We start from the raw sequence: 12,188 nt of genomic DNA on the forward strand, positions 1-12,188 counted from the left end.
TTATGGATGAAACAAGTTTATAACTGAAGTAATCATCAAATTGTTTCTCCTGGATCCAGGTTTTGCTAATTGCTTAACCATGACGACATATCCATTCTGAGAAGACAGAACAGCCCACAGACTCTGTTCTGCAGGAGACCTTGCAACACTGTGTCTATTCCCTCTAACCAAGAACTGGTAAATGCAGAGGTTATTTTTAAAATCCCACAGATTCCAGTCTTTGAGTCTAGATTCACCACTGAACAAAGAAGAAAATATAAAATTAAAGCATCAGCTTTGGGGATAGCTTAAGGGAACAAAATACAAGTTAAATGTTCTATCAAAATGTTTATGTGGAATCATCTCTGAACAAACCCTGTATATGGAAATGTAAAACTGAGGCTTAGGTGACACGAATGTTACTCTACATTCTGCTACTAGACTGCTGAATAATCTTCAGTAGTCACTGCATGCTTTGGTTTCCTCATCCAGACCATGGAGAGAATAATGCTTACTTCCTTACAAAATGCTTTGAGGTCTAGGGAACTAAATCCTCTAGATAAGAGAGCACAGAATTAGAATTTACTGCTTATCTCAATCTGATTACTGTTGATTAGTCTAAGTATCTGCTCCCTATTACAGAATTCAGATTTACATTATTTACTCAGTATATACTTAAACTCTCTACATTTTTGCAGAAAACTGAAAAAATGTGCATCACAGCTGATTAGTCCCAGAGGGATAAAGAAAAACCCCGTTTTCACATGCACAAATCAAAAGCAGAAGTAAGAGAACAAGGTTAAAGGGCATTCGAATAAGGAAACTTAAGGGAGAGAAGGCTCAGACACAAAAACTACACAGCTGGTGAGCCAGAGGGGAGAAAAGACGACAAAAAAGACCAGGCATTGTTAACAGATAAACTGAAGGCTGTTTTTTTTAATGTGAAAATTCATTAGATTATAGGAGTTTTACTTAAAGATATGTATATTTATTTACACAACGCTGGACTACAGAGTTCCCTCACTTAAGCTATTGGACTTTACATACTAATGATGAAAGTACTTCACTAATTTCCATTGTCACTGTAGGTAAGCACTTCACAATCTTTAGGTACAAAGTCCTTAATAACGGAAAAAAGTAAGTTTGTAACTTTGTACAGTATCTGAAATATGACTTTTCAAAGTATTTTTAAGATGTGCTCATATTCAGAGCTGTGCACAGCCTTAAGCAGTTGAAAAGAAACCCCCATACAATTGAGAATCCTGCCTACAGTCTTATAAAGCCTTGTTTCAAAAAATGGTATGCTGCACAATATCGACTTGATACATATATTTATATATAGTATATATAATAACATATGAAATTTTATAAATAACCACAACTGTCACATGCTTCAGCACTCTCCAAATAAATATTTTAAAACATGCAGCCCTTTCATTTTAAATGGCAAAATTACTTTAGTTGATTTGCTGACAAGAGATGACTGAAACAACAACATTCACTTTCAAGATATCAAATATTCTTTTCTCAGCTGGTAAGTACGAAACATATTGGACGGTATTAAGATGCAATAAAGTAGTCATTTAAAAGTCCTGAAAGCATACTCAGTTTTAAGTGGATTTGTGTAAATATCTAAACAATCTCACCTGGAACTCCACAATCATCATGTGCAAAGAAGCAGACTGAGGTAGCACAGTGACATTGCTGGCAAGGTGAGTGCTCACAGCTGTCCTGGCATACCAGAAATACAGGTTATGCCACGGCAACAAACTTGTAGTGAAAAACGGCTCTCCCACAAGGACAGAAATCTTGTCAAAGAAAGGAAGACATAAAAATCATTGTCATAAAGCACAACAACTCACAACACAGGCTGTTTAGATCTTCCAATAACTGCCAGTGCAATATATTAAGTGAAATCATCTAGATAAAAACTTCTATTGCTCCCTAGGGATTTAATTACTGTATACTGCACATACAGCACACTGGACATTGTTTTCTGGGTTTAGTTACCACATTTTAAATTGAATTTTCCCACAACAAAGTTTGTGAGAAAATACTGCAGTTTGAGTTTGGAAGGCTTTGAAATGAGTGATATAATTCTGAAGTTTTAAAGTAGGTTATTACTTCCAAATAGATTGCAATCTTCTCGAGTGAAAGAGCTGTGAAAGAGCTACAGCCTTGTAGAACACATGCAGTTAAACCAGTTAAACTGCCTTAACAACTGGTGCAATTATGCAGCAGGGAAAGTCAGACCCTTCAGAAACAAAGCAACAACCCTCCCACAATCTTTAGTCTCCTGTAGTTTTAGCTGCACATGGTGTGAACCATTTACTCATGACATTTTATGTGAACTGGGATATAACAGGATTCATTGTGGTGGCACAGCAGGAAAGCAAGATTCATTTTTACTTCCTGCTCCCTACTGACCCCCTGAAATTCAGTACACTGAGCAACTGTAACATACCTTTTTATCTTCCAAATGAGAAGGCTTCAGCAACTCAGGACGTGCTTCTATTATTTTAATTTTATCTTCAAGATGATTTGCTTTAAAAAACTAAAATCAAAAAGTAGCACACTGTCTTTATCAAAAGCCACAGTTGAGACCAAAATAATAATTTTATTGAAAATAAATTAGAAAAAACCCCCAGTAGCCAGAAGAAATTTTAATATAACTTCCTGCCATAACTCGTGAGGATGATACAAGTCTATGGTTCAAGGCTGTATGCACAAAGAGCCAACATGTCACACCCAGGGAACTGAAGCACATGCCCTCCATAGTCCTTCAATTACCTACGTTAGAAGGCAGATTCCTCACCTCCATTCATTTATACTTTGAAGCATATGAGAAGGATAACCAAGAAAAGTAAGAATCACTTCAGCTATGAATACACTGCATATTTGGCTTCTCTTTGAGACCAGCTTCGGGTCCTCATTTGCCCACCATTCCTGGTTTTGCACTCCTGAGCTGCAGGCTGAGCCAGACCTCTTTCAAATACAGTGTCAACTAAAGGAGCCACAGCCATATGATAACTTCAGGAAGCTGCTTCCAGACACTTCTTAGGCACCAGCTGCCTCTCCTGAACAGCCTCCACTCTGCTGGCAGAGCCTCCCCTGCCCTTCCCCAAGGCAGAGACAACAGCAGAGCAGGCATCCCCAACTTGTCTCAGCTGGAAGACAACTGCTGGATGCTGCTTGCCACATAAGACTGGTGCAGGCTGTGGGATGCTCTCACTGATCCTCAGAAACAAACAGCCTGGCCTTTATCACCAAGGCAAAGGCAGCAGCAGAGCAGCAGCTCAAGGAGACAAGCCAAGAGGCATCTGCAGGAGAGATCCAGCTTTAAAAGTAAATGGAATACTCACTTTTTCCATGACAGAACAGGACACACCAGAGTTTTCTAACGTAAACACCTAATGAAAATACACAGTTAGTCAAACTAGCTTTATAGTTTTTAATTAAAAGAATATGTAACTGAAGAATGAAGGAACATTTCGATGCCCTAGTGAACACAGTTCATAAGAACTATGCACCTATTCCACAGCCCACTATAATAAACATTTTTAACAATGAAACACCCCTCCAAACCACAGGCTAAATAATTCTGTTTTCACAGCTATACCAGAAAAAAACTCATCAGAATGCAAATATTTCTTTTCCATTTTTAAGTTGCACACAGCATATTAACATTTGTTCTAAGCACATATTTACTCATGAACTAATGCAAGCATATTGCCAGTGTGTCAAATCGTAAATACTGCTTAACATGACCAGACTGTGTCAGCTGGAAAGTGCTAAGAAGCTTTCTGCAGTAAGAGAAAACATTCGTTTTTATCCAAAATTGGTGAATAGTTAAGCAATATACTACATTCCTGCAGATTGTATTACATTACACATTCCCAAATATTCAGTTCAACACTAACAGATTTTAGTTTAAAGAGCCTCGTGACATCAAGTAGGGAATTTATATATGTGAGACAGCCAGGAAGCTCTCAGCTCTCAGTTACACACAGACCCAGTATTCTTACTGCTTCCTACTTTGCTTTTACAGCTCTTCCACTCAAGACCAAATAATAAATGTAATTATGGTACATTAAAGAAGAAGAAAACCTTGCCAGACATTAAGGTCCACAGAAAGAGTGTTTCCAAAAGGACAAGACAGAAGATGGCAAACAGGAAGCAGCACTTTCCTTCAAAACTACACATCGGCAAATGTCAAATCTGGTAATTATTTATCTTCCTAGACTTCAGCTTGATCAGAGATGAATTTAACCTCCCCTTCAACACAGTGTGAGCCTATTCCTCACTTATCCCTGATGGGGCACTGGAAATAGTTAAATAATGAGTTGGAAATGAATTACATAAGAGAAAAATACCAACTAAAATGCCAAGATCTGAAAAACAGGATGAAGTACTGTACCTGCTTTGCTCCAAGACAGTGAGCCAGCACAGGCAGCGGACTGCCATCACTGATACAAAGGCAAACACTATCTGTTTTCAGAACCTACAGAAAACAAATAGTCATTGTGATTCTTATTCCATAGGGAAAAGTTTTCCGTACTTTATACACTTTCATATCAAATAATGGTAAAAAATTCTCATTTAATGCCATTGACTTAGGTCTGAAAAAGTTTGCTCAAAAATGTATTAGATGTCTTCATTCAACTACCAATACTACATGTAACAAACACACAGAACTGCTATAAACTCTATGCAAAAATGGCTGCTTACCATTTAAAAATGTAATTAGAGTTTTCAAGACAAAAGTATAACTTACATCTGCTGATGGATAAGAAATATACTTTGTGAGCAAAGTCCTTTGCAGGGGACAAACAAATTCCATAAAGAATTACTGCAAATTAACATTACGTGCATCCATCAGAGAAGCCAATAAAACCTGCAGGCAACAAGCACTCACTTTCCTCAAGGCCTTGATGTATTGGCGTGTTCGGTTCTGATCATTCAGCTCCCCAAAGCGGGCTCTGTTCCAAAGCAGATGAGCACGACACCTACAGACAGGACTCTCCACGCAAACATCTGCTTTATGCTCCTCTTCATCTGCTTTATTTTCCCCTTCTCTGTAGAAAATTTCAATGAAATATTAACTACAGCATCAGTAACATGGTTTTTGCAAACAGGCACATGTATGCATTTTGGCTGATATGCACATTAAAGCATATGAACTCTGCTGTCACTTTTTCGAAGTTACTGGTTCTCCAGAGACATTTTTGTAACTCTGCATTTCCAAATGAAGAGAGGCCAAAAAGAATTTTCACCTTCTTTAAAAGACAAAATCAAGAACCATCCCCATTTTCCCACTGTGATGGTTAGGTACTTAAGGCTTTGCTCTTTCAGCAAACAGTTATTTGTTTGGATTCCTAATTTTAAAAGGCACAGCAAATTCAGACATTTTAAAGCTAGCACTGTTTTTTAAAAATGTTAGCTACTATTGTCATCACAACCAACATGATTAAGCTCTTTTTAATCTGAGCAGAAAGCAGTAATCTCTAAAAGACAGTGCTGACTAGGAAAATAGAAAAAGGAAACACAATGGCAATTATTTCACTGCTTTACCTATGTGCCACCTCAGCTGAGCTGTTATTTTAGGATTTCCAGGAATCAACCATTAGTGTTTTATGTTTCTTTGTCACAGAATGCAACCAGGTACAAGGCAGGAGCTTGCAGTCCAACTGTATTTTTATGCATAATGTGTATTTTCCACCTGTGTATTGCCCATGAAGCAGCCTTTAATATTTTTCTAGTCCTTGGGTTCTTGTATTGCTCTTCTACAAAACTAGATGCCCTAAGAGCAGCAAATACTCCAGCTAGGAGTAGTACAGCAGCCTTTTTCACAAACAGATTGTTACCTGGCTTTCTGCAGGTTGTACCACACAGAGTACTCATCACGACAGGCAGTCAGGTACAACTTCTCACCCTGCAGAACTGGCTCCTCATTTGGAAGAAAATAAACACACTGCATCCAGTGATCTCTCCACTGAAAAGGGTTATATATATACAAAACCTTAGGAACTCGCTCATAAATAGCAAATGGAAAGTAAACAAATAGCAGGAAATCAATTAGGGAGAATAGGCACAACTTTGAAAATGCACTATTAAGAATCTCATTCAAGTTAGCAAGGCTGAATAAATACCACTATTACATGTTGAATAATATTGATTTCTTGCAACACAATAAGCCTGAGACCACTGGCTTGCTCACTAGCCAAGCTTCTATTTCAACAAAATTAAAAACAATCCAAAATTGCTTTGCATTTATTAGTGCTGTTCCACCTCCACAGTTCACTTGTTAGAAACTTGTATTGAATTGCTGACAGCCTCATGCACCTAGAATTACATCACTTAGTGTCACTCTGGTCACAGCACAACTCTTTTGTGTTTCAAAAAGCTGGTTTTTGCACTGCAAGTATCCCATGCTGAACAGTCATTCTAAGCTGACTGAACACCTCCAAGTTTAATATTTGAAATTATCATTCTCAAACGTAAGTGTAGACAATCAATAATTTTGTAACTTATTTTTTTACTAAATTCATCCTACTAGTAAATACATTCACACAAAACCACAGGAATCTGACTTAATAGTGATAGGGTTTCTCTAAATATCCATATCAATCCAGCATTTTCCTATACCAGCCTCTTTTTTTTATGAGCATATAAACACACTACCATAAACATAACACTTATTTGGAAATTTAATAGAAGAACTACATGGAAGCAAACCACAGACTAATATTTTAACCAGGGATAAAGACTAGTTAAGGAAAAAGATACAGAAACCTTTATTTCTTGAAAGTAAAAGAAATAACAGTACCTGGAAGTCAGCTTTGGTCTCTAAGTGTTACATAAAAATTACTCTTTAATATTAAAGAAAACCTCAAACGGGCACATACCATAGCTAAAATTTCTACAGTTTGCTTATTTAGCATCTTCAAATACTTTAAACATTAGCAAAGTTCCTAAGCAATTTAAGGCAGAGCTGCTTAAACCCCCCAGTACTCAGAAGAGTTGCTCAGTCATCTGACAATGGTATCTGAAGGCTCAGTATTTTACCTGCAAAGCAGAAGTGGGTTTTACCCAGTAGGGAGCCATTGTACAGTTTATCATCCCAGAGGGGTCCATGTCAATATCCCACCAGGAAAGGACAATTTGTGCCTTGCCAGATTTCACAGGCTCCAGCTGCACTCTATAATAGGTAGAAGCACTCTGTACTGGCTTACTGAAATCCACACTGCAGAGAGAGAAGCATGAAAATCGTAAAAAGAAATAGTTCAGCATTCTTCAGAAATTCCCACCAGCTTCTTAAGCTGAATGCACAGCTCATATGAAAGGTGTAACAGGGTAACTTTGTTCTGAACAAAACAGTATCTCCTTTACCTGAACATTGCCACCACATCACTAAGGGTAGTGAAGTCACTTAAAGGCATCTGGTTCAGTTGGATATCACAAACAGAAGGAACACCTGGACAGTTCTCCATTTCTGAAGGGGGAACAAGAATTTTTTCACCATCCTCTGCTTCAACATGAACAGGAAACAGTTTCTTCCAGGACCACATTCTTTTGGATTCCACTAACTGGACATACACTGTTGCCCTGTGAGGCACTGCCTCACATCCTTCCTGAGTGTTCAAAACAAAGGGTAAAAACATTCAGTAAGTTTGACTTATTAACATGAGTGAAAATTAAATCAATTGAAATGCAAGCCCACTTAAAGGAAAGTTGGACTGGGAGCTTCAAAATCTAAAATACAAATTATTTTGGAGACTTTTGTAACATCAGAGCAATTTATCTCTCTGTGAAATAAAATATACGTATCTGTCCTGTTCAGTGTGGTTCAGCAAGGCCAGATTACTTCATTAACCATACATTATCAGTTCACTAGCCTCAGTTAAACTTGCATTTCCACTCTCATTCTGAAATAAGAGATTTATCTTGGGCTTCTCAAGGCAGAAATCTAGTAAGCTATCAACAATAAAAAAAGAGTTGGTGATTGCAATGAGAAAATAAGAAAAATAATTTATGCAAGGACAACTTTGTATCCATGTTTAAAGAGTAGAAAACATACAAGTTGTCCTAAAAATCCCACAATGAACTAAGAGCCAACCATGAAGTCCAAAAACAATGCTTTTACAGAAAAAAAGACTAATTGTAATTTGGAATTATATATGGAGAGCAGTACAAAGTTATGGAGTGCTACTATGTTTATAAAGTGTCTTTTAAACTGGTGAAAGGAAACCTGGAAACCTAAATAAAGTTTTGCCATCCACATTTTAATGAAGGGAAAATATAAGAAAATGTAGAAGAGAAAGCCCTAAAAATTATACCTGTAGATCATATGTTCAAAAAAACCCGTACTGATTTAAATACAGTGTTTAAAATATTTTCACATGCAAAATGCATAAGGAGTAGTAAGAGCACAATAGGAAAAAACAACCAAAAATGAACCAATGCCTGGGAGGTAAAGTTCATCAAATTTAGGAGAATTTAATTTTTTAAAACATCTTGGAACAAAGATGTTATTAAGGAGAGCTTCAAATCAGAACTGGATGCCTTTCTGAAAGACACTGGTTAACCAGCAAGTTATTGGTTTCAACACAAAGCAACCAGGTGTTATTTCAGAGCCTGTGATTTACTAGCAGAGCTAATGGTGTATTTACCAAAGGATACAGAAGCCTAAGTTCTGTATAATCTCTATCCTACTTCAAGAAAAAGCAGAAGAATTTCTCTACTGGTAGATGTGACATACTTTCTGTTTTCTTACCTGTACAAGGTATTTGTGTGCGTGCTCATAGGTTGGTAAAGCTCCTTCTCCTATCAGCTCTGTATCAAATAATTCTGTTACCAGGATGTTTGCCCGACACTGCATATCTCCATCTAAAAGACACAAATTAATATTGTAATGTTAAGCCTTTATGTAAGTCTTTCAAGAAAATGCTATGTGAATACACAAGTAATTAAAAAAATTATTCCTGTCAGAGAGTCTGCTGAAGACTGGATATTATTTTCCATTTGAAATGCAAATGGATACTGAGATATTACCAGAACACTCTCTTTCAAAGTAGATTTCCAGCGTTACTTTCTGGAGTGTAAAGTATCACAGAATCCTTAAGGTGGAAAAGACCTTTAAGACCAAGTCCAACCACCAACCCAGCACCATCCCCATGTCCACCACTAAACCATGTCCTCAAGTGCCATATCCACAAGTTTTTGAACACTTCCAGGGATGGTGACTCCATCCTTTCCCTGGGCAGTCTTCAATGTTTCACAACCCTTCCTGTGAAAAAATTTTTCCTAATTTCCCACCTAAACCTTCCCTGGCACAACCTGAGGCCATTTCCTGTCATCCTGTCACTTGTCACCCAGGAGAAGAAGCCAACCCTCACCTGGCTACAACCTTTTCAGGCAGTTGTAGAGATAAGGTCTCCCCCTGATTCTCCTCTTCTCCAAGCTGAGCACCCCCAGCTCCCTCAGTGCTCTCGAAGTACTTGTTTTAATTAAAAATATATGAGGAATAAGAGTAAGACATATTTCTTCATAATTTTCAGGTACTTGCCATTTTTTTTTAAGCCTAGCCTATTTTTCTCACCTGGGCCAACTGTGACTTCAGTGGAATGCTTGTTGATTACTTTGATCTTGTCAGAAAAACCATTTTTCTCCACTATCTTCACAGCAGCATTAGCCATAGGCTTGAACACCTGTGAACAGCAAGAGTGTAACAAAATGGTACCCTCATGTCAGCTTTCAAAAATGGAAGGGCACCAACACAAAATGCAATATATCTAGTTCTGAAAAAAATTAACATCCTCTGTATCTTCTCCTATGTTTGAAGTCCACTACCATGAAACAAGGCAACGAGCTTCACTTGAAAAATTCAGACCTCCACTGTTACAGAGTATCAGTTGCCTCCAAAAGCTACTCCAATTTAACTTTTGAAACACAAGAATACATATTAATATTGTAGCATTTACATTAAACAAACTAATTTCTTTGTAAAAATAAAAATATATACACATACATCAACAGAAGCCCCCAGAGACTTACAGGTGCTGAAGACACTGTCAATGAAACCAAAACAACCAGCACTGAGATAGTCACTGAAATAGGCCAAAACCCTGCTTTTATTAACAGTGCAATTGTGAAGAGAATTTCTGTTTCCTTCAGAACAAAAATAAGAGAGATAGTCTGAAAATAAGAGCATCACAAAGAATGTGTTGAATATGTGCAACTCCTAACAAATGCTCACCTCAACTGCATAGCAGAAATCTGCCCCGGCCGAAGCTGCCATCATGGACAGGAGTCCTGTGCCTGTCCCTATATCCAGCACAATTGCTTTCTCACCTCTCTCTTTAACCCTGCTCACTGCAGCACGAATACCTTGGTAGTATTTCACATTCTGCGGAGAAGACAAAAAAAATCAGCAACCTTTTACCCATTTATGCTTTTAAAGACATCTTGCATTCTCTGACTGTGAATTTATAACCAGAGAGAGGCCTACTGTGGAGGCACCACAATAGTCTTTCAAAAGATTACTGATGGAATAATAATTCCACTTTTACAGCCTTTGAAATTTCATCTAATGAGCTCTCTGTCAAAAATGTCAAACAAAGAACAGCAAAATCGGCTACCGAATATAAAAATGTTCTGCAGTAAACAACAGAACACTAAAGTAAGATATAAGAGGGCATCTGTTGATCTAAGAGCAGGTCTGGTACCTTAGAGAGTACAAAAATGTCATCATTTAATCTTTCAGAAAAACCTATATAACAATCAGTGACAGCTATTCAAGAGAAATGAAATGGCTCTTTTCCCACCATTCAACAGGGTTTTGCCTCTATACTTACTCTGTCCTTATCATGAAGCATATCTGCATAGCGTGACCTGCAATAAAAGATATTCCAGTTAAAATACTCCATTCTGCATACATGCACAAAAAACTGACATATGTTTTGAGGATCTGAAGTGTTTCTCAAATCTAAGGGATAATGTAATTTCAGTGATCTGGCCATCAGCATATAAATGAACTCATGAACCACTGGCACAAATCCTCTCCACATAACGGGCCCAAGGCACAGACCTATGGACAAACAGCTGTGAAGTAGCACCTGAGACAGATGTAGAGTTATACAGAGCAATGAAAGACAGACTACTAATGACCTATCATTTTTTATTAAGACTTAAACTTCTTTGGTTCCCCCTTCTTCACGGGTTGCACTACTCAAACATACCCCAAAATTTATCTTCCCACATTCTCTGGCTGTTACACTAAGCTCTTTAAAAGGCAGAACAGGAACAGACAACTGGCAGTTATATTTTGCACTGGCATTTAAAAGAAATTTAGTCAATGCATTTTGTCCCACCTCAGTCACTATCAGTATTAGGATCAGCCCCACAGAAAACATTTTAAAAAGTTTACAAGGAAACTATTTGGAGAATAATTCACAAAATTCGACATTGACAGTTCTGCCTTGTACACCACTGGGCACATTTACTGACATTCAGACTATTCTACATGCAGTCTGTTTACCTCATGCCCTTGGAACTTCTACAAAGACAGACCCCCCCAAACCATCATTAAAAAAAAGTTGGATTTGCTCATTTTTTGGTATCTTTTAACGGAATAGCAAGCTACTCTTCCAAGCATACCTTGCAATCTCCTGGTGGTAGTCATAGTCCTCACCCTCTTCTAACCACTCCATCGAACCAGTGGTTGGATTAGCTCTTCCACAAAAGGTCTTCATGATCAATCTCAACTTGTATTGTATTATTTATGTATTATGTACAGTCTTGACTTCGCTTCAATATAATACACCAAATACTGGCTGTGAAAAAAATCCAAACCAACCATAAAACTTTAAGTAAACACAACAGGCATCGCTTTAGCTCTCGATACTTGTACATTTCCCCCACTACGCCTGCCTTGGCCAGAAGTACTAGTGACTGCTTTACGCTTCTTTCGTAAGGACGTTTTAAGCTAAAATCTGTCACCTAGTCCTAAACTGAAAGGGAACCCTAAAGATCATCTAGGTCTAATCCCTGAGAACACAACACAGAAAAAAACCCAAGCCAGCAGTAAATCCTCATGGAAGAACCCCCGTAAGTGAGCACAGCGGGCCGGCGGCGGCCCCTCTCCCGGAGTCCCCACAGCCTGCCTCAGGGGGGACCCGCAAACCCCACGCCGGGACCGGGACCAGGACAGG

The 12,188-nt window shown here is 38.1% G+C and overlaps 1 protein-coding gene across 8 annotated transcripts in view; it reads right to left on the reverse strand.

Annotated features, from left to right (window-relative positions):
• Positions 1-12,188, reverse strand: part of PRMT7 (protein arginine methyltransferase 7) — a 28,185-nt gene that overhangs the window by 15,766 nt on the left and 231 nt on the right. For 6 of the 8 annotated variants that reach the window (XR_014226792.1, XR_014226793.1, XR_014226794.1 and 3 more), the window contains exons 2-14: positions 11,635-11,810; positions 10,833-10,869; positions 10,235-10,384; positions 9,578-9,686; positions 8,753-8,865; positions 7,369-7,610; positions 7,045-7,222; positions 5,844-5,971; positions 4,895-5,054; positions 4,397-4,480; positions 3,342-3,389; positions 2,444-2,533; positions 1,626-1,787 (exon numbers count right to left, since the gene is read on the reverse strand). Coding sequence is in view for 1 of the 8 variants with exons in the window: in XM_082290171.1 (XP_082146297.1) it covers positions 1,626-1,787; positions 2,444-2,533; positions 3,342-3,389; positions 4,397-4,480; positions 4,895-5,054; positions 5,844-5,971; positions 7,045-7,222; positions 7,369-7,610; positions 8,753-8,865; positions 9,578-9,686; positions 10,235-10,384; positions 10,833-10,869; positions 11,635-11,729 (1,596 nt within the window). In the remaining 7 variants the exon portion in view is untranslated. Of the gene's footprint in view, positions 1-1,625; positions 1,788-2,443; positions 2,534-3,341; positions 3,390-4,396; positions 4,481-4,894; positions 5,055-5,843; positions 5,972-7,044; positions 7,223-7,368; positions 7,611-8,752; positions 8,866-9,374; positions 9,468-9,577; positions 9,687-10,234; positions 10,385-10,832; positions 10,870-11,634; positions 11,889-12,188 lie in introns of those variants that run through there. The other 2 variants (XR_014226797.1, XR_014226798.1) reach the window with 2 other exon arrangements.

This window comes from Coloeus monedula, assembly GCF_965178545.1.
Source record: "Coloeus monedula genome assembly, chromosome: 13".
NCBI classification, from domain to species: domain Eukaryota; kingdom Metazoa; phylum Chordata; class Aves; order Passeriformes; family Corvidae; genus Coloeus; species Coloeus monedula.